Here is a 21,254-nt window from a genome sequence, read left to right as displayed (position 1 = left end):
AGGACTCGTGACGTGCAGAAACTAGGCCCACAAATATTCTCTCCTTTTCTCAAAGATCCACATTAATTCGCTTAATACAAGCCTGATCATCGATCGGGTGGGGTAAAAAAACCCGCCACATTTTCCTTCGGCCCGACCCGGCCTGATCCGACCATCAGGGTCAATTTTTTTGGCCCGAGCCCGTCCCGACAGATGGTCGGGTCGGTTTCAGACCGGGTTAGGTTAAACCCGATTTTCATGTACAAATTTCGAGCTATTTTTTTAGGTTTCGGATTAAAAAAGTTTTGGCTCGTACCAGACCTGACTTTTTTTAGGATAAAAAATTTCAGCTTAAGTCCGGTCCACATATTAATCGGGCTGGGTCGGGTCGGGTCGGGTGGCCTATGATCAGATCTAACCTAAACTAAAAAGTATGGTGCAAAGTAAAAAACTGCAAAACCGAGAACCCTACGCGGGCCTGCTCTTTCCATATTCCCTGGTTAAACGTAGGCTTCAGGCCTGGAAGTTTCTTGGGCTAACTTGGGCTTGGGCTAGCGTGCTCCATGTTCAGCTTGTGCGCGCGCGCATTTTGCTGCGGTGGGGGAAAAGTGGCGCGAACGGCACCTCCATCTTGGCGCGAGCGAACGTCCCTGCGTGCCGCCCCCACGTGGCCCTCGCACATGCCTTCGCGCCATCTCCCGTTCCCGCCAATTCTTGGCGCCATCACCCGGTAACCCGCGCCCTATATGCATCCCCCTCCGTACCTCGTTTCACCGCAGGTAATCCCCACTCCATCCAAACCCTCCCGCCCGCCGCCGCCGCAATTCTCCCCTCCCCGAGATGGAGATGGACGCCGGCACTCCGTCGAAGAAGGCCAAGACATCGGCGGCTGCGGGCGCCACGCCGCAGAAGCCGTGGAAGGCCTCTCCGGCTGACCAGATCCTGACGCCGGAGAAGCTGACGCAGAGGGTCACGGCGGCGGCGCCGGCGGCCGAGCAGATCTGGACGCCGGAGAAGCCCGAGGAGAGGCCGAGGGTACGCGGCCGCAGCGTGGCGTTCTCCGTAAAGGAGGTGCGCCGGGCGGCGCTCGAGCTGCGGAGGCCGGACAAGGGAACGCCGGCGGCGGCCGAGGGGGCGGACGAGCTCGAGTCCCTCGAGCGGGAGCTCGGTGTTGGCGCCGGGGCCGGCCAGAGCCCCGTCAAGCGCAAGGCCGAAGTCAAGCTGCCGGAAAGGTACAGATCTGTAACTTTTATGTAATTTCGGATCCAGTTTCATCCTTCTATACCCCAACAATCGAAACCTCTAGGGTAGCTCTAGAATTCCTAGTGAAATTTTGCTTGTGGCGATATTAATCTCATTTTTGTGTTTTGTTTCCTGCTGTGATCAGTTATGAGATGCTTTGTGAGTTCTTCAACTGCCTGGAGAGCTCCACTCGGCTGCTCCGTATGAAGGGATCCAAGACCTCTTTCCCCAACATCTGCGCTAGCATCCAGCATCTGTCTGAACGGTAAAATCTCGTCTCACCAATAGCCATTGAATTGCTGCTGCAATGGATTGTGACGATTTAATATCTTATTTTCGTAATGCTGTCTGCAGGAGGTTTACCTACAGCCATCTTGCGCAGCTCAAGTACATCATGCCCGAGGCAATTGTCATCAATAAGATCCTTTTGCGTGATGACATAACATGCTGTATGAAGCCAGATCTTCAGGTGAACCTTGTGGTTGGTGCTGTTGAGAGCGTCAAGAAGCAAAAGGGGGAAACTGCATACTCAGCATTGAGAAGGATCTTCAGGCAGAGGCTAGTGGATTTCTTCAGGGACCATCCTGAGGTATGGAGATCTTATATATTTCACAGTTGATTACTGCTTATCAGAAGCACAAACATATTTTTCTTTTTTTTCGCGACCGTGCCTGAGCACGTATTTCATTAAGAAGAAAGCAGTTTATAGACAATTCTTGATGCGGCCAAACAAAATTTGACCAACACAAGATCACAAAGGACTAAAAATAGAGAAAAGACTAAAAAAACACAGACAAACACCCGACAACCACAACAGACACAGCAACAGAAGCACGACGGATAACACCTCCAACCCTACAATCCTAACCGAGGCCGACCCAGCACCAACCAACAACAACCTGCAAAAGAAACTACATCGCCAAAGGTGCGAAGATCTACAACACAAACGAGGTGGCAAAGCATCCACCCGACCAACCAACAGCAACGGAAAAGCATCCATCCGAAGAGACCTCCAACCAACGATGACGGCGGCAAAGCATCCGCCAGAGCAGTACAACGGCAAAGTAACCGCCAACCGACAACCAACGCGACCTGGACGATGTAGAGGAACAAAGCAAAGGCAGGCACAGAAGCGGATCCTCTCCGAGAAGAGCAATCGACCGTCACCGGCAAGAGCTTCCAAGACAACGCCTCCAGCGAGAGAGCGACGCAAATAGCGCCGTCGTCGTCCGACCAACATTGTTTAGGTTTTCACCTGGAAAGCTCACAGAAGAGGAAGGCATAGGGGAAAGAGTGACGCCTTCCACAAGGTAAGCGACGCCCTCAGGCGACGCCGTCACCGGCCCGCAAACGGACCAAGGCTTTCGCCTTCACCCTAATCCCAACCCAAATCCGATGACAGCAGACGCCCCTCCCCAGCCACATGAGGCGGCAGCGACGCGGCCAGGAGCCCCGGCCACCCGAGGCAGGAGAGGAGGGCAGCCCTGGGCGAGCGGCGCCGCGGACAGACGAAGCGGCGGAGGTGCTGGGCAAGCGCCGCCGAGGAGCTCCCGGGCGTCCCCGAGGAGCACCCACGTAAGCCGCCGAAGCCACCGCTTGGGCCTGTGCCGAGGCCGCCAGACACCGGCGCGAGCCGCTGCCGCCGCCGAACCCACGCTGCCGTGCCAGCGCGCACGCGAAGCCGCCAGGCGCCGCCCGCGGAAACCGGCCGGGACCGCAAGCAGATCGCAGATCTGGCCGCCGCCTTAGACCGCCCTGTTGATGGCCCCCAACCCCGCGCGCACTAGGCGGGCCGCGAGCGCGCAGCAGGCACACCCGGCCCCCGCGAGGGAGGGAACCAGCATGGGGCGGAGGCCACCATCCCCAACAGGGGAGGGGCGCGGCGGCGGCGGCGACATCCACCATGGCCTGGAGAAGATCCGGCCAAGGAGGCGGCAGATCCGGCGAAAGGAGGCCGGAGACACCGGCGACCGGCAGCCGACGGCGATCGGAGCGACCTAGGGTTAGGGCCAAGAGATGGAGTGCGAAAGGAGGCCGGAGACACCGGCGGCCGGCAGCGACGGCGGCCTCCGAGGCGAGATGCAGGGAGGGGGCGGCGGAGTCGCTCGGTATCGCCCCCGAGTCGCCCCAGACCAGAGCGACGCGGGGGTCAGGGGGCTGTGTTTAACATATTTTTCTTTTCAAATCAAAATAGACTATTTGCTTTATAAATAGTGTTAGATTGGACCTGAAATGATGATGGTAATCAAGTAGTCGTATATGAAGGCTAGAATCATAGATCATCTGTTATTAATTTCAGGGAGATGACATACCAGAGCATGAATTGCCACACCCATTTAATCGAACAAGATTAAGCATGCCCCAGGCTGCCCCAAGAGTTGTTCCTGAACCGGCATCCCCAATCGAGGCTTCTGATGTCAATGGACAACAGGCTACTATGATGTCACACATGTCACAGTCATTCAAGAGAAGGTTTTCGCAGAGGTCTCCAATCAGTTCTGCAACAGCTAATGCAACCAGTCAATTGGCGAAGGTTGAGTCCGCTGTTCTATCACCATTGAGCAGGAATTCCTTCTCCAGTAGCTATGTTTCTGCTTCTAAAGAAGCTCAGCCAGAGGAGGATGGCAAGGCTGTTGTATCCATGTCTGGAGTTTCAGAGGGCACACCTGCTAAATATGCCTCTACACCAGTGAGGTTAATGGCGTCCACACCAGACCTTAAGACACCGAAGAGACCAATCTCTGATGCAGGTTCTGGCACGCCACCTCTAAAAATTTCAAAGAGATCAGCTCGTGCTAAGTTGTTTACCACTCCAACAAAGGTTGCTAGTATGGATGGAGAGGACCAAAATGCTATTTCTGCTGTTGATGATGATGATGAATTACTCAGTTTTCTTCCACAATCCCTCCTTCAGTCGGTAAGTCCTAGCCAATGACAGCATCAATTAGCTCAGTTGATAATTTGCTCGATTGTGAACAAAGAATGATATATTAATGATATATGTGTTCCTTTCAGGTAAAGCAGAAGGAACAGAGGGCTATGGAGGAGAAGGAAACTGGTTTTGCTGATAAGGTTAAAAGGCAGAAGTTGATTGCTTCCCTGCCAAGTATGTTTGATGTTGTATTTCTTATCTACCAGTCAAGACAGCGGTCTGTAATTACAAAGCAGGAGCTGATTCATAAGATAGTTGCAAGCAGTCCAAAGATTGTGGACAAAAGTATGCCTGAACTTATATTCTCTCTCCTAGTTGCTTAACTGTTGCCTGCAAAGTGGATTTTGACACAGAATGGTTACATCTGCAGGTGAAGTAGAAGAGCAGCTGACATTGTTGAAAGAGCTTGTTCCCGAGTGGATCTCTGAGAAGAGTGCACGGAGTGGAGATGTTCTATGCTGGTAAACACTCATCCTTATTTTGACAACTGTGACACTTATGTTTAATATTTCAATATTAGTAGTATATCAGGAAAAATAAAAAATTATGTTAGTTATTTTGAAGTTATTCTAATCTCGTACACAAAAATTTGCAATTATTCATCTACTGCGGGAATCTGGAATTTGGATTTATTGTATCAATGCAAATTGGATTTGGATGGAAGGGTACATTCTTTTATTTTCCCGATGTCTGCAATGCCAGATAATATTACTATCATTCTTGGCTAATCTTAATTCCCTGCATTACTGATTTTCAGCGTTGATGCAACTTTGAGCCAAGCGGATATTCGCCAAAGACTTTATGCTGCTGAGTAGGAAGGATATACTAAATGCCACAATCACCTTGTTTGGGAACATGTACATATGCCAACAGTGTAAATCAGAATTCACTCAGCCATGTGTTACCTGAGATGTGGTGCATGTGCCTTTTGCATCTGATCTAATAGATACCTTGACTATATGTAACGGATGACATGTACAGCAAAACCATTCTAACAACTGATTGTGACCATTCCCTTTTTTTCTTCATGTGTATATTCCATTGTCTGGAATCTCTCTCAAGTTGAAATGTAATCCACTATGAATGTTGCCTTACAAGGTTGGGTACATGTAAACTGCCAAAAGAAAATTGTTGGTACATGTACCAAGCTACAAGTTTTAGTATTGTCATGGAGACTGACTTCACTGCCAGATTTCTGAGCAAAAAGTTGAGATTCGGTTCTGTTGCATTTTTTAATGCAAGGTGAATAGAGGGATTATGTTGATACAGTTCCTGTCCATGGTGAGGACAGAGAGAATCACCTGCTCGTTGTGGGTGGTTAGTTCAGTCGCTCCAAAAATTTATTAGGGATAGGTATAGTTTAAATAGTTTTCAGAGCAAAGAATATTATGGTTGAAGTTAGTCAGAAAAAGTAAAAGTTTATAAAAGCACATGACATACAAACAACACTCCGGACCAAACTTACAAGTTATCATCCAGCACAGCTATGTAAGGGCGAAAAATCAAGCTCAAATAATATGCATGTCGATAAAAAATTTGCGTGTGTGTGTGGGTGGGTGGGTGGGGGTGTTGGGGGGGAGGGGGGGGGTGGAGGAATCTGGTTTCTTTGAGGATCTGCAATCATCCCTTCTCTCTTAACCGAGCAGTGGAGCTAGAATCTTGCTACGCTTTTAGTAGGCATTGCATGAATATAGCTCTCCTTTTGCCCATAACAAGATTAAGGCCCTCATGCAGTCATGCCTTGTGATTCATCTAACACCTTTAACTAGCTGGTTGTAATATTCCATGCAGAAGCAGAACAGTGCAACTGGATTTTCTCTGACTCGAAGAATTACACTTGGGCAAATACTGTGTGAGAAAGCACCAGTGTCGAAACCACTGCTGCCCAGACTGAGCTCCACCTATAAGCTCGAGAGTCGAGATCCCTTCTGCCGCGACTATGCGGTAAGCAAGCAATCGTCAATCCTTTTGAGCCGGATTTGATTCCGAGATCATTCAAGATCTCTAAGCTGCCAGGATGGAAGATGCCGCAAGCAGAGCTAAAGCATCAACTTGGAGACAGTTGGAATTAAAGAAATTTCAGACCAGAGCTCTCAAGAGGCGGAATGCTTGTGACGACTGACGAGCGCTCCAGCGGAGCATCGCCATTTCAAGCTCCACAACCGTCAACGGCTACCTGAGCCAATTCCTCTCATTTTTGTACAACGGTATTAGAGCAAACCAGCTAAAATATGAGTGATGACCAACCATCCAGAGACTTTTGACCTCACAGGCAGGAAAAGTTTATTTAGCAGTGTTTTACTTCTAAAACCTTTCATCCAAACAGGCCCTAAGATTTGCATTCTACAATATATGCCTTAACTGTAGAAAAATGAGAAGAGATACAGATAAAGACAGACATACAACACGGGAACAGACCTCAGTCACAGACTAGATGGGAGAAGGCGACTGCCCACTATGCATTTGGGAGCAGCGCTGCAAAATATATGGAGATATGGAAAATTTGAAACTTCAGATAAACTGCTGCTATGTCAGGTCCAAGTCATCCAGTATAGCATTCTTCAGCAAAAAGAAATCGTACAAATCAGCTGCTTGCTTGACTTATCTGCGGTGGTGGTAGTGCCTGCTGTCAAGCCTGTCTCTATCTCTGTCTCTGTCCCTGTCCCTGTAATGGCGCGACGACATCTCCGAGCTTGAGCTGTCCTGTCCAGAGTACTGCCTGCTAGGGTACGAATGTGGGGTCCAAGCACCGTCATCTGCCGGCAGATTATCGTAACGAGATGGGCATCTCCACCCCCTGTCTGAGTGTGACCTCCCCAAGCTCGGGCTCAACTGCCCATAGTCGTGGGAATGGTATCTCGATGAATAATGATCAGCACCAAGAGTTCCTCTATCATGGTAATCCCTCGAATCCGATGAGTGGTGGCGGGCAGAGGACTGGGGCGGGGTGCTGCCCCACAGCCAGGGGTCACCGTTCTCTGGGATGGGGGCATTTATTCCAGGGAATTCCACTGTCATCCTTTTCCGAGGTGGGGATGGTTCGCCTTGATCTGGAAGCTCTCCCTCCTCGTACTCTAGTTTCACCTCACCATCTCCAAATATGGTGATACCAGAAGGTTTGTCTTCATCATCAACCACATCTAAAAATCACAATCAGTGAGCAGTGAGATCCTGATAAAAATTTGTGTTATAAAACTTAACTAATGCCTAATGTAAACAAATATACACAAAATTTCACATGCCATCCTGATGGTAATGTTCACTGCCTGACTTCTATATAGGAATGCAGTGAAGTTGGATTGCTAGTGCAAGATAAAAGATGTATGTAGATCGGAGTCAAACGGGCCTAGTCAAGAATATGGTTTGAAGAACTAACCGAGTAAACTATGCATATCAGAAACAAATGTTTGCAAACTTTGCACAGAAATATTCAAATGTATACTTTAGTTCTCAGCTTACCTAGGTAGCCTGGAGGATAACCTAATTCACGCATTCTATGCAGCCAAGGAGGGGGATCATTTTCCTGCAAAACATCATTATACTCAGAAAGTGATCCGACCATTCTGGAATCCAAAAATAATATTCACAGAGTAAGGTCATTCAATCCCCCAAAAAAAATATTTAAGAAGACACACAGGACTAGTACTACAACAACAACAACAACATAGCCTTTTTTCCCAAGCAAGTTGGGGTAGGCTAGAGATGAAACCCGAAAGAAATAAGTTCAAGGTTCAGGCACATTGATAGCTAGTCTCCAAGCGCTCCTATCCAAAGCTATCTCTTTAGAGATATTCCAATCCTTAAGGTCTCTTTTAACCAACTCATCCCACATCAGTTTAGGTCTACCTCTACCCCTCTTTACATTATCGACCCGCTCAAGAACCCCATTACGCACCGGCGCCTCAGGAGGCCTTCGTTGGACATGTCCAAACCATCTCAGCCGATGCTGAGTAAGTTTCTCCTATAACAAAATTATTGTCTGCTCGGAGGGCAATCCGAACATCAAGTACAATAATAAGGCCTAATCCTGCAGTGTTATTACTACTTTGTTGAGGCTTCTGGCTTCATTTGCTAGTAGAGAAGTGACTGCAGGAAAAAAAAATTTTGAAATTTTGTGCCAGCAGGCATATTGCATTTAGCTGAGTAAACATGATGTGAATCTTTTTTAAGTATGGTCACGTAAATCTATTAGTCAATGGTTGATAATAAATGAGACAAAGGCATTGCACTCAAGACAAAATTACTTAACCTTGAACAACAGGAATCTCATGCACACAATAAACAGACAACTGAATAGGCAAAAGTTGCTATTTCGATACACAGCTTCTTGATTAAGATAAATACAAACATTACTGGAGTAATAAACTAATGCTTTTCATTTCATGAATGCAGGTACGTGGAGTAGTATTTCAGTAAGTTAACAGGAGGTGCAGATAAATGTCATTTTATTTCACTGCAAACACATCAGAAGAAGACTGATCAATTTATTGTTTTTTTTTTGGGCAAGACTGATCAGGTTGGTAAACATAAACATTTTATCAATAAAATCAGGATGGTTCAAGCTCTGACTGCAATTGATATAGTCATTACCCCGATTCCCAAGCACTCTCTAGTTTCAGGTCCCAGTACTCCAGCTTTAAGATCATCAAATTTGCCGGGCGTTTTCTGGTAATATCGATTCTGTACACGGTTAACATTGGATTGGTTTCTTTTCAAATTATGCTGCTTCCGAGCATTGCTAATTGCAACATTGTCCCGAGGCTTTGGGCAATCCTTCAGAGCATGGCTATAAGAACCACAATTGAAGCAACGCGAATCATCCTTATCTGCCCTGCTGTCAGAGAAACAAGGTACCCCAATTGTTGGTCCAGCGAAAAATATAATTACAATATGAACCAAACAGTTGAAGGCCTTAAACTTGATCAAAGATAAGCACATGAGTTTTTAGAATTATAATCAGACAATGGGAGAGTTTAGGTGTAACATAATGCCACATTATCAGCTACTGAAGGATCACTTCAGACATAACTTCATCATTTATATAGTAATGAGATATGTCGAGTATCAAATGTCGCACAAAAGAATATGTATCCACTAGCACTCAGATCTAGCACAAGATAAGCACATGAGGATAGAATTTATCCATTAGCCAATTGACTGTTTAGTGCATATACATTAATTTAATACCAAAAGATTTTTCCTCTAAATAACTGTAGGGATAAATTTTGACACTACATTAACATAAGAAGATAGATTAAGGTGCAATACTATTAATACATACAGATGGTTGAAGAATAACAAGACACTACAAATTTAAATAAAACAATCACTGAAGCCCTCACAGGAATAAGGTAAATTCCCAGATTCCTGTGGAAGTTGAACGGTTTCATGAACTTGAATCCTGACAAAAACAAGTGTTCCAAACAGGTCCTAAATGATGAAAAAATGGTGATTTATTCATAGATAGTGACTAAAAGAACACAAGGAAGCTGACGGACTCCAAAGATTAACACATCAGGCAATGCTAGCAACATGACTAAGGACTCCAAAGATATAGACGAAGCAGTTGATGCTAGTAATAACTTCTACCTTTCAGTGTTTGATGAATCACCCAGGGGAGTTGAGCCCAAGGTAAATTCACGATCATACAGTGGAACAGATTCATCATCCATGGTAGCACTCTCCCTTGCTTGGTTATCCACCCAAAATGACTTATCAGGATAAGAGAAAAAAGAAAGAAAGAAAGAAAGAAAACAACAGGGTGAATTATTACATTCCAGTAAAGTATTTTTTTTAAAGTACGAACAAATCATAATATTACATCAAAAGTTAGATGCATATTATCAGTAATACAGTAATGAAGGACAAGAAACTATGCCCACATTAATCTGTAGGACTAAAATGAAATGTTTCAAAGGGAAAGAATAAAAATGTATAGCAAAGTGGGAACTAACACTGGATTCCTCGATGTACTTATGTTGAATAGGAACACTGTTGGTATTATATTTGTTGCTCTGTGAAGGGATAAGATTGATTTTATTTCCAGCATGTCCTTAAAGTGTATCTAAAGGAAGAGGTCGATGTCACCAAATAAATGGAAAGACAGCAAGGACCAAAAACATTATGGGAGCCCCTACTGTGATTAAGGGGTTCGTCACACATTAACACAACTAGAATTGCACTACTGGATGCTAATAAGAAACATGCTCACACTAGCAGGCAGCTAAAAATACCTCAGCAACAGAAGCAAGAAATTTAAATAGGTAAATTTAAAACCTAATATTTTGATACATGTTGCAAGAAACTACAAGAACCAGATCCCATTGTTAGAAACCTATGACTATTTTGACATTTGATACAGAAAACAACAACTCTTTCACCAGACTCATTGAAAACATGGGACCACTTGTTGTCCATGGTGAGAAAGTTGCAGTTTCTTTGCAACAAAGTGTTAAAACAGTTGTAGGTTTCTGCAATGGGCACCGGAAGTTGTAATTTCCTGCAGCAGATGCCAAAATAGCTGTAGATTTTAACAATTCAATCTTTATTTTTTAGAAAAAAGACAATAATTTATAGAATTTGAGATTGCTCATCATAAAAACAAAATAGATTCTAAACTGCATGCAGTCTTGAAAAGTTTAACAAAATAGATTCTAAACTGCGTACATTTAATTTCTTAGATTACAATTTACAAGTAATTAAGATTAGCAGATGTTCAATATAAAACAGTTGCACTATACTTTTTTGACTTTAACAAGACACCACAGTAAAATTAAACAAAGATTAAAGATGTATGTTGAAGGTAGTGCCAATGCCCAAAGAGCATCCATTCGATACCAAACCATAACAAAACAAGAAAGACAACACAAAACACATCACCAATAAAATATTTAAACTATTCATATACTATTGCTCCTGGAAATTGCATTTACTTTTATGTGGATTGATTTTTCTACTTAATAATGTCAAGAAAGGTTGAATCGTTCATAAAAAACAGTTATGGAATTCATATGAATAGAGGCAATTTTGACAAAAATTCAAATTTAGCAGGGGTATAAATGAAATAAAAATGGGTTGAAAAAAATGGTCCTAGAAAAAAAAATCTGCAATATAAGGACATACATACCACAGCACAAGATTTCTTGGAACCAACATCAACATGTAATGCCGGATAATAAGTCTCTTCACCACTTTCTAAGATCTCTTCCACAGCTTCCTGCTATTGCCATAAGGAAAATAAACATCACAAAAAGAAACTTCAATTCTATCATTTCTGCAGATAATTCTTTTGGGATACATTATCTTCTTGTGCTGATAGGTTATGTGGATAATACTGAATCACTATGAAGCAATAACAAATTTCAGTATTGACTATTTAGTATTGAGGGAAGATGAAAGTTTCAAAATTATAAGAACTGGAATGAGTTCTGTAGTGCTACTTTTTTCCATATCCCCAGAGTGGAAACAGCTAACACTGACTTATTGCACATTCAAAGACTAATGACATACAAATAAAATGAAAATAAGGTACATACATTAGAAACATGCATAATTGTTCTACCAAAATGCTATCCTAACGAAAGACAACTTGCTGAAAAGAAATTGGCAGGGTGATGAGAAATGCTCCTTCTGTTCTGAGTCTGAAACAATAAATCATCTTTTCTTTGATTACTCATTTACTCTATGGTAAGCTATGTCTGGAGCCTTGTGGCAATTGTGCTAGGGTCCCCAGCGAGGCCCACCTCAATGGATCAATTTTGGGTGTGGATAAATAATTGTCTCCTGAATGAAAAACAGTTCCACATGGTGGGCTTAGCTGCTATTCTTTGGGCTCTCTGGAGGGCAAGGAGTAGTGCTTGTTTTAAAAAGAAACTTGCAAGATCTCCTACTGAGAACATTTGCTCAGCTTGTTCCTCTATTGTGTACTGGACAGGTCTACAGAAAGGTGATGATCAAAAGCGACTGGAAGATGGTGCAGAGGTGCTCAAAGAGGTGACGCTACAAGGAGTGCAACAGAGGAAGATGCCGGAAATCCTTCTTCACTAACCCAGGATGGAGGAATCTAGAAGCTCTCCTTGTGCTGCGGGCATGTTTTTACAGTTCTTTTTCCGCCTGAACAAAAGGGTTGTGGGGTTTTGTGCTTCATGGCATCACCCAGGAAGACGGCTTCGCACTGCCGTCCTCGGTACGGCGAGCTGCTATAGGCATGGTTGCCTTTGGTTAGGGGTTAGAGCTCCTTTAGGCTCGTCAGATGTGAACTGTGCACGAAAAACTCAGGTGTAATTTCCTTGCTATCAAGTAATGAAATTTGGGTTCACCCAGTAGTGAAACAATAGTGAAAAAAAAAAGAAACATGCATAATTGTGTGGAACAGTACCTTCCCTCTGTGCTGCCTTCTGGCCTGCCACTGAGACCACTGCTGCATCAGTTCCATAAGCTTTCTTTTGCTTTCCCTGAGATATCAAAATACGAAGTACCATTAGAGATAACTAAATGGTTTTAAAATCTTTTCTGGAGCATGGAAGTGGCTACAACAAAATGCCAAGTTCTTCAATTCCTATAAGTGAGAATGGAAGGCATGGTGTAATTAACCTTGTCAAGTCACTGTAGATGACGCGAACTGAAGGCTCCTTTGATTCCACACGAGCTCTTTTAACTCCTCTTGCTGCTAAAAATGACATATCAAGGATCAACAACCACTAGAAATTTCCCAATTCGAAGTACATGTTTGGGGTCCCAGGAGGACAACTAATAGTCTGCACTTCTTATGCAAGTACAGCTCCCAGGATTCAATGGAAACAAATGGATCTTTTGAAAACATAGACACCTTGCAGTGGCAGAAGTATATTAGTAGAAATATAAAAATATTCCATTTGAGAGGATACGACTTTCTTCAACAGAGATGCTGTTTGACACTGCATTTTCAGCCCCAATACCCTTGTCCAGCTTGACCTCAAAACCAATTACAGTCTGTACAGCTGCAACACTGACTTCAGGCTGAACGGAATCATCTAGTAGCTCATCCTTTACAACCACAACATCATCATCCGCGAGGTCCATATCTTCCAATTGCCCCTCTTCAAGATCTATGTTCCCATCAGACGGCTTGGGATTATTACCCACAGTACCAGCTTCCCCTTCTGGTTGGAGTTCAGATGCCTGCTGAGGCTCTGCCCTATTCACATCAGGAGCTTCAACCTGAAGGTCTCCCCCTTCCTCACCTTCCGCATCAGCCTCGCCAGTTGCATCAAGGCTGATGAACTCGTCTGACGCCATCGTCTTGCGGGCAATCACACTACGCATTCATATTCCGGGTCGAATCTGCAGCACACCCAGCCAAGCTAATGGGTCAGATCCGAATACAAATAGCTTACGCTAGGGTTTGGGGTTCTCGGTTTCGCACATCAGGAAGGGGAGATAAGAGAGCTGGAAGTACCTGGTGAGTGCTCGTCGCCGGCGAAGGGCCCGACGAAGACAGGGCGCGGGGCGGCGGCGGCGCTCGCCAGTCGTCACCGCCGGGGAAGAAATGCACGAGAGAGAGAGAGAGAACGGAGGAACGGAAGAAGAAAGAGAGGGTCAAGTGGGCAGCTGCGGCCTGCGGGGCGCGGAGCCGCGGACTAGCCGGGAGCGCAGAGGCCGCGGAGCAGGCAGGCGGCGCGGTGGCGCAGACGCTCCTGGCAGGCGGCTGCGGGCAGCGGGCGCGGAGGCCACGGACTGGCCGGGGACGCGGAGCTGGTTGGCGCAGGCGGGCGCCGGGGTGAGCCTGGGCGGGTGGCGCAGGCGCCTCCTGGTAACGCGGGCGGCGGTGCAGTTGGGACTTGGGACTTGGGAGGCGGCCTGGCGGGGCGACGGGAACTTGGGGTCGGGGAGACGGGAACTGGGAAGGCTGGGAGACGGGCAGACGGCCGTCGGGACTCGGGAGGGAGCTGCCAAGTTGGTGTCGGGTTGGGGGAGGGGGGGATCCTAGGTTTTTGTGGGCTACTGGGCTGCCAATCTGGGGCGGTTCTGCCGCGAACCCACCGGCTCAGATCCGGAACCAGATTCGTACAAACAATCATAACTTATGGACCCACTCTAAACTCTAATTTTCTCTCACCTTCTCTCTTCCCTTATCCTGCCCCGCCTCATGCTCCGCCGCCGCTGCCGCCTTCTGCTCGGCCGCCGCAGCACCTCCACCGCCGACCGCATGCTCCTCCTCCTCCTCCTCCGCCGCCGCCGCCGCCGTATCGAGGTGGCTATATATCACGCGCACGACAATACTAATATTGCTCTAGCTGGCCCACTCGACTTTTGTGACAGCGATACTTGCTAGCAGGAGCCATATTCTGGCATAAAACAAGAGCTGTGATGTGTTTTGTATTGTTAAAATACTTACCCCTTCAATTCTCCCCTTGATGACTGTTGCATGCTACGTGGAATAAAAAGTTGCCCACCTTATTAGTTTTGTTTCTTTCTTCTCCTTTATTTTTTATTTTCTATTTTGTTCCTGGTTCTTTTCATTTTCCTGCTTCTTTTGACTTCTTTGTTTATTTTTTAGTTTTTAGTTTGTATTTATTTTCCTTTTTCATTCATTTCCAACCTTCTTTCCTTTTTATTTATAATCCTTTGATTTGTCGTGCATGGTTAAAAAAACTTGCACTTGTTGATTCTAGACGCACATATGGAGTGTAGATATATTTTTTCTTTCTTACTTTTTTTGGAGACTCAGTTCAATGTATCTTTTTATTTATTCATTATCTTAATTTTTTCTATTCCTTTCCTTCCAAGTTGTATTTTTCTTTTTAGTTCTAATCATTGTATATATTATTTATTTCGTCATTCTTTTTTCTTTGCTTTGTTTCATTCCAAAATCATGTCTAGATATTGATATTCTTTCTTTGGATTGTAGTTCTTCTTTTTTTTAATTCACATTATCTATCTTATTTCTTATATAATTGAATGATAACAGAATTATAAATTATATTTGATGGTTTCTAAAATGAAGCTACTTGTTCATGTTTAAATATAGCTCACGCTTATTGTGTACCAATTTATTTGCATTATAAACTTATTAGTGGGTGTTTAAAAAAAATAGCTATATACTAACTTGTTCAGCTCGTGTACATATTCTATTTGCATACAAGAATAATTTTTTTGATAGGTCAATGCATTTGTTCTTCATGCAAATTAATTTATCTACGTGTTACTGAACAAATTATTTGTTTGCTTTGTTAATTAAATTGTTCAGCCATACTAACTCATTTGTTCGCGATATTCAATATCTATTATTTGTTCTATACAATTAAATGTTCGCGATGTTTAATATTTTATTCGTTAAACATTATTATTTATTCGTTATGTTTGATTTTTTGTTCATAAAAATAATTATTTATTCATGTTGTTAAAATATTTGTTCGCAGTAGCCTAAATTAATTATTTAATACTAAAAATATTTTTTAAAAAATATCATGCAAATATAGGCCAGTATGGTCTTGTTTTGAAGATTTTGTCATAAAAAGGATAATAGTAAAATTGGAATTTAATTTGAATGCACCGTTTAAAAATTATAGATTGTTTTAGTATGAACTTTTCTTGTATGTGGGTGATGTCATTAGTTTTTCTACACCTGCATGCATGCATCTGTATTTTTTTTACATGCTGCCGCGGTTCGTGCTATACTTTTCCACTCGCTAATGGGCCGCCGCACACCAACCTATGCTCCGGATTTGCTAGTCTGAAACGGTTGCCAGCGATAAGTCAGTTCAGTATGAGCGTCCATGTGTACTTCTTCAGGGGATAACTGCTTTTGTTATCGCCTCAAGTGACGCATAGCTGCGTCCCCGCCGCATGCTCTGCCGCCGCTGTCCGCTGCGCCGCCTCCGCCCGCCAGCTCTGCTTGCCGCCGCCCTCCCTGCCACAACGCCACCGCCTGCTCCGCCGCCGCCGCCTATCATGCCGCAGCGCCGCAACCAGCGCGGGAGAAGGTGAAAAAAAAAGCTACGCAAGCTGGAGTTTAGTTTTAATGGACCTCAATGGGCTTTATAGATGACTAGAACATTAAGCGTGCTTTGCGCGCCCTGGCAGACTACCCTGAATTTTAACAATATAAATGAGTTAAAGAGCATCTACTTGGAATTTTCTTCAAAGAAAATATAAAAAATTATATTAGGTATCCCTAATATAGTGTGCTTTGCTTAGCCTATGCTTCCCTTTTCTTATTCTCAATAGTCAATTTATTACAAATATTTTAAATAGCATCTGGTAAAAATTTTGACCGAGTTATGATGATGAATAGAAGCTCAGATGATCAGCTATTAATTCTACAAAATAAAGTTGCATGTTCCCAATTAACATCTACACTATATTAGTGATTAGTGATAAGAACGTAATAAATCTTGTTATTGTTTGACGGGATTTTGTGCAACCACTTTGAATACAATTGTATAAATTGCATGAAGCATGTACGGGTTATATGAGAATTTGGAGAAGAAAACAAAGCAATTAACTAAGCACTAGCTGTATGGACATGAAGCCCCAAGCAAATCAAGAGGGCCTACATGAGCTCCATGCATGCACCTACATGTACGAGAAGCTCATGTATCTACGCATGTAGTGCCGGTGCACGTGTACGAGAACGGCCGTATGCATGGCCGAGCCCGCGAGGCAGCCGGCGCGGCCTAGAAGATTTTAGAAACATCAGACCCCTAAACCCTCTTGCCATAGCAATGACTCGGCTTATTGGCCAGTAACAAAACGTGCGAAGTCTGCGCGTATGCGGCCGGGATGGAAATACTCATGCACGCACATCAATCTTAGCTTCTTACTCTTCTCACGTGTGCTGGAAGCTTCCTTGATCACCAGGCCCATCATGCAGAGAGCCCGGATGGCGGCCCGTGGTGTTTATCGCAATGTGCCGCTCCGTTTTGCATGCCAAACGGATAAGCAAGCCTGCAGATTTTTCTCAACAAACGAGAGGCGGCGCCGGGTGGGAGGCCAAGGCTGCGCATCACCCTAATCCCTCTCTATATAAAGGCTCATGCGTCTCTGGTTCAGGGGGTCTTCTTTTTCCTCGACGGGAGCAGCCGGGCCAGGAAGCGAGGGGGCGAGTCGCGCCCCAGCCGATCGCCATGCCGACGCCGTGCACCTCCTGCTCGCCTTGATGAGCGGAGAAGCCAGGGAGGCCGGCGAGCTCGCCGTCCATCATCAGGTCGCCGGCCGCCGTCGAGCTCGCCATCCATCATCAAGCTCGCCATCCATCATCAGGCTTTTCGCTGGAGGAATCTTCCACGGAGGGAAGAGCCGCCAGGACGGCGTCGACGGCTCGGCCGCCGGGCAAGGCGCCGCAGGGCAAAGGAAGATCGATCTTGAAGCGGAGCCGACCACCGTGTCTACATCATGTAGATACCGAGTAATACGCCAAGGAAGCAAGAAGGCAGCCATGGCCGCCTCTCTCTTGAGGTGCAGGTTGATCTTTTATTCTCTCTCCTTTCTTTTCACAGATTGCATGCGCCCGTCGATCCGTCGCTCATCCATGTCGCCATGGTGCTATAAGCGAGCACGTTGATGGTGGAGACGCCAAGCTAGTGATGAAGGCATCGGCCGGCGACAACACCCCGCTACTCCATCGAGCCTGGCTGCCGGCCGACGACGATGGCGCCGCGAAAACACTGAGATGACCGGCGTCGAGACCCGCTGCACGTCGAGGACTGGCTGCCGAACCGGCAACAACAACGCCGCCATGAAGTCACTGAAGTCCAGCCGCCACACCAACGACGACGTTGAAGCGCGACGCGACGAGGCCGGCGCTGTACGCCAAGCCGGCATCGAGGATGATGGCACCACCGCGCCGACCACCCCGAAGAGCTGCGTGGAGCCGGAGAGTTGACCTGCAACTCGGCACCCGACCACGCGCTCTCACGCATGTCCGTGCATGCCTGGCCAGGAGCTAAGTGCACACGTACAGCTAATGAGAAGATTAGTAGGCTACGGTGGCATGCACGAATAAGATGTATACGTGCGCCACCATGGAAACTAATTTAAGAAGCTAGCTTTCTGCAGATGAGATTTTCTTGCAGAATTACTTCGTCCATCTACGAGCACTTGCTATGCCCAACTACTCATCGTCGATGACCATCTCGGCTCGACTGCAGCAGAGAGGCAGCACCTCTCTCGCCGTCGACGCCCAACCCTCATCGTCGACGACCACCTCGGCTCGGCCGCCAGCAGAGCGGCACCCCTCGTTGTCGACGACCACCTCGGCTCGGCCGCCAGCAGAGCGGCGGCACCCCTCATCGTCGACGACCCCACCTCGGCTCGGCCGCCAGCAGAGCGGCAGCAGCCCTCATCGTCGATGACCACCTCGACTCGGCCGCCGGCGGAGCGGCGCCACCTCTCTGCATCGACAACCACCTCAGCTCGGCTGCTGGCGGAGTGGCACCACCACTCTGCATCGACAACCACCTCAGCTCGGCTGCCGGCGGAGCGGCGCCACCCCTCTGCATCGACAACATCTCAGCTTGGCCGCCGGCGTAGCAGCGGCAACCCCCATCATCGACGACCACTTCGGCTCGCCCGCCGACGTAGCGGCGGCACCCTTCACCGTCACAACAACCGATGCCGGCGACACTGACGTGAAGACTCCGAAGCGCGGCCTGCGATGAGGCCGGTGCTGTACATCAAACCTGCCGCCGAACCAGGATGACGACGGCGCGGCTGCGAAGACGCCGAGATAAGAAGCGACGTCGAAACGGCGGACGATGCTCGCGGGCTGTTGCAAGACGCCATCGTGCGCGCTGGTGACGCCAGGACGGCCATAGAGCTATGAACAACCATGGCGCCACTGCAAGGCTATCGGAGGTGCTAAAAAGTGTCTAGGCCCATCCATGTCAACAAGCACTAGGTGCTATGTACGAGCATGCACGGACGTGCGCGTGCCACAAGCTAACAAGCCGGTTATGAAGCCCTTGCTTCACGACTACCTTGACCACGACCAAGCTTTGCCACGACGTCGACTCGGTCACAGTTTCACATGACCACGCATCGCCGATGACTTATGAGGCCAGCGCTGGCTTGGAGCCGAACCTCCGCTGACGGTGCCGCCGCGAAGGTGCCCGGGAGGACAAGACGGTGGATGACGGTGACGTCAGGCTGCCGCAAGACGCTGCCGCGCCGACGACCCGAGGAGCCGTGCAGAGCCTGAGTAAGGGAGTACGTGCGCCACCTCAGCAAGCCACATTAACAAGTGCATCTACGCGACATCCGACACCGGCGAGGCGGACGACCCGGGCGAGCGACGCCACACATGCTTATGGGTTGGCGACACTCCCTCCCTCTTCATCAACAACTTCTACCACCTCGACCTAGCTGCTGAGACATCCACTTGGTCTAGCTTCAAGTCTTCTCCAAGCATCGACATCCTACTACTACGACTACCACGCCGTTCGAGACCGACGAGGCCGAACGACACGGGCGGGCGCTGCTGGTGCTCTAGCTGCGCTACACCGGCTCATGGACACCGACGAGGCCATGGATGACGCCGACGCCCACCTCTACACCACCACCATCATCATGCATGGAGAACGCGAAGCAAAGACCGAAGAAGACGACGACCATGGCAGCTTAATCGGAGGTACTCCAGCAAGCTAGTCTTGCGGAGGTAATTAACCGGGAGCTTTCCGAGGCCCTGGGAACCAGAAGACCACTTTCGCCCAAGTTAGATTTGCCCAACGGTAGGCTATGGAGCGCACACATATGTATGGGAACCTATATTTGTATTTTACAAAAATATGTATAAAACTTGTGTTCCCGTCTCTTGTTTCTTTTGTGTATTTTCTATATACATTGGCACGCCCGCATCTTTTTTATTTTCCACGCAGAGGAAATCTTGTGTGATTTTTCTCTCAAAACAGTTATTTTCTATTTATTTTCTTCTTTTGTTTATTTATCTTGTTCTTTTCTTCTCTTTCCTATTTCTTTCCTTCTATTTCTATTTCCCTTATTTTTCCCAATCCTTTGTATCTATTTATTTATCTATTCTCTCTCTCTCTCCTCTTTATAAATCTCATGTACATAATCTTTGTTTGTGTATATAAATTATCATTCTTATAATTTATCAACCATGTTTGTTTCTTTTATAAGATATTAGTAGATCTGTACTTACTTACCTTTTACTATGATCTCAAAAAAAATTTACTATATTATCAAACTTTTTTATCACAATTAAGAGTGAGCCATGCTTAATTTATATTAATTTATTTGTGTTGTGGACTCATAAGTCCAGTGTGAAATAATTTATTTCCTTTTATGAGCTAAGTTGTTCATCACGTTCATGTATACTTATAAAAATATATTTTTTCAATGTAGATATATTTGTTCTTCATATAAAGTTCGTGTTTTTTAATATTTTGTTCGTAGTATATTATTATTTGTTCGATATATTTAACTTTTTTCGTATGAAATATTTATTCCCAATAGTTGAAATTAATTATTTAGTGTAAAAAATGTTTTTTTCAAAATGTCGTGAAAGATCTTGTCATAAGAAAAAATAATTATTTAGTGCAAATTGTTCCAGAACCAATAAAATGTTTTGAAACAAGATAAAAATTTCTCCAAGATAGAAAATGTTCCTAATAAAATAAAAATGTTTTAGAAAAAAATATAATATAAATATAATATATAATCAAGTGTGGTTAAGTTTTGAAGATCTTGTTGTAAGAAACACAACGGTGCAGTCGAAATTTAATTTGGATAATCGGTTTGCAAAGTAGAGCATTTTTTAGTTTGGGATGCACAAAAATTAAGACATAAGAGCACTTTTCCCTCCTGGAGCCTGCTGCGCAGCACCAGAGCTCATCTTTACGACGTGGCGTGATGCGGAGAGCAACGCCAGCCGTGAAACGCGGAGAAAGCCGGAGGAAGCACCGGTCTGGTCTTTAAGAAACCCGATTGTCTTATCTACCTTCAAGAAGACACATAGGTACCCCACTCAGCCCCCGCTCAGCCTGCGCCGCGAAGCTGCATCGCTGAAGCAGACCACACGAGGTGTGGCTGTGGTACCCAGCGGCGCCGTAAGCCCGCAACTACCGCCGGACCTCAGCGCGTTCGCCGCTTTCCAACAAGCTCC

The 21,254-nt window shown here is 46.0% G+C and overlaps 2 protein-coding genes across 6 annotated transcripts; one reads left to right on the top strand and one right to left on the bottom strand.

Annotated features, from left to right (window-relative positions):
- The first annotated feature begins 744 nt into the window (after window positions 1-744).
- Window positions 745-5,307, top strand: LOC120705084 (CDT1-like protein a, chloroplastic). The gene is made up of 7 exons (XM_039989615.1): window positions 745-1,211; window positions 1,367-1,486; window positions 1,576-1,810; window positions 3,521-4,138; window positions 4,237-4,438; window positions 4,524-4,614; window positions 4,911-5,307. The coding sequence occupies exons 1-7, from the start codon at window positions 820-822 to the stop codon at window positions 4,966-4,968; spliced, it is 1,716 nt and encodes a 571-aa protein (XP_039845549.1). The 5' UTR covers window positions 745-819; the 3' UTR covers window positions 4,969-5,307.
- Window positions 5,308-6,389: 1,082 nt separating this feature from the next.
- On the bottom strand, window positions 6,390-14,090 carry LOC120705046 (zinc finger CCHC domain-containing protein 8 homolog). Of its 5 annotated transcripts, none has more exons than XM_039989603.1 (9): window positions 13,590-14,090; window positions 13,039-13,474; window positions 12,746-12,821; window positions 12,531-12,606; window positions 11,280-11,369; window positions 9,743-9,864; window positions 8,744-8,987; window positions 7,613-7,676; window positions 6,390-7,293 (listed from the first exon to the last, which is right to left on the bottom strand). In XM_039989603.1, exons 2-9 carry the CDS (start codon window positions 13,454-13,456, stop codon window positions 6,755-6,757), a joined length of 1,629 nt encoding a protein of 542 aa, XP_039845537.1. In that variant the 5' UTR covers window positions 13,457-13,474; window positions 13,590-14,090; the 3' UTR covers window positions 6,390-6,754. The 5 variants fall into 5 exon arrangements, with proteins under 5 accessions (XP_039845537.1, XP_039845524.1, XP_039845543.1 ...); XM_039989590.1 differs by having other exon boundaries at window positions 11,280-11,372; window positions 12,746-12,818; window positions 13,590-14,085; XM_039989609.1 differs by having other exon boundaries at window positions 8,744-8,984; window positions 11,280-11,372; window positions 13,590-14,083.
- Between the last annotated feature and the right edge of the window lie 7,164 nt (window positions 14,091-21,254).

This window comes from Panicum virgatum, chromosome 1K, assembly GCF_016808335.1.
Source record: "Panicum virgatum strain AP13 chromosome 1K, P.virgatum_v5, whole genome shotgun sequence".
Lineage (NCBI taxonomy): Eukaryota > Viridiplantae > Streptophyta > Magnoliopsida > Poales > Poaceae > Panicum > Panicum virgatum.
This window is presented reverse-complemented; position numbering and strand designations above follow the sequence as displayed.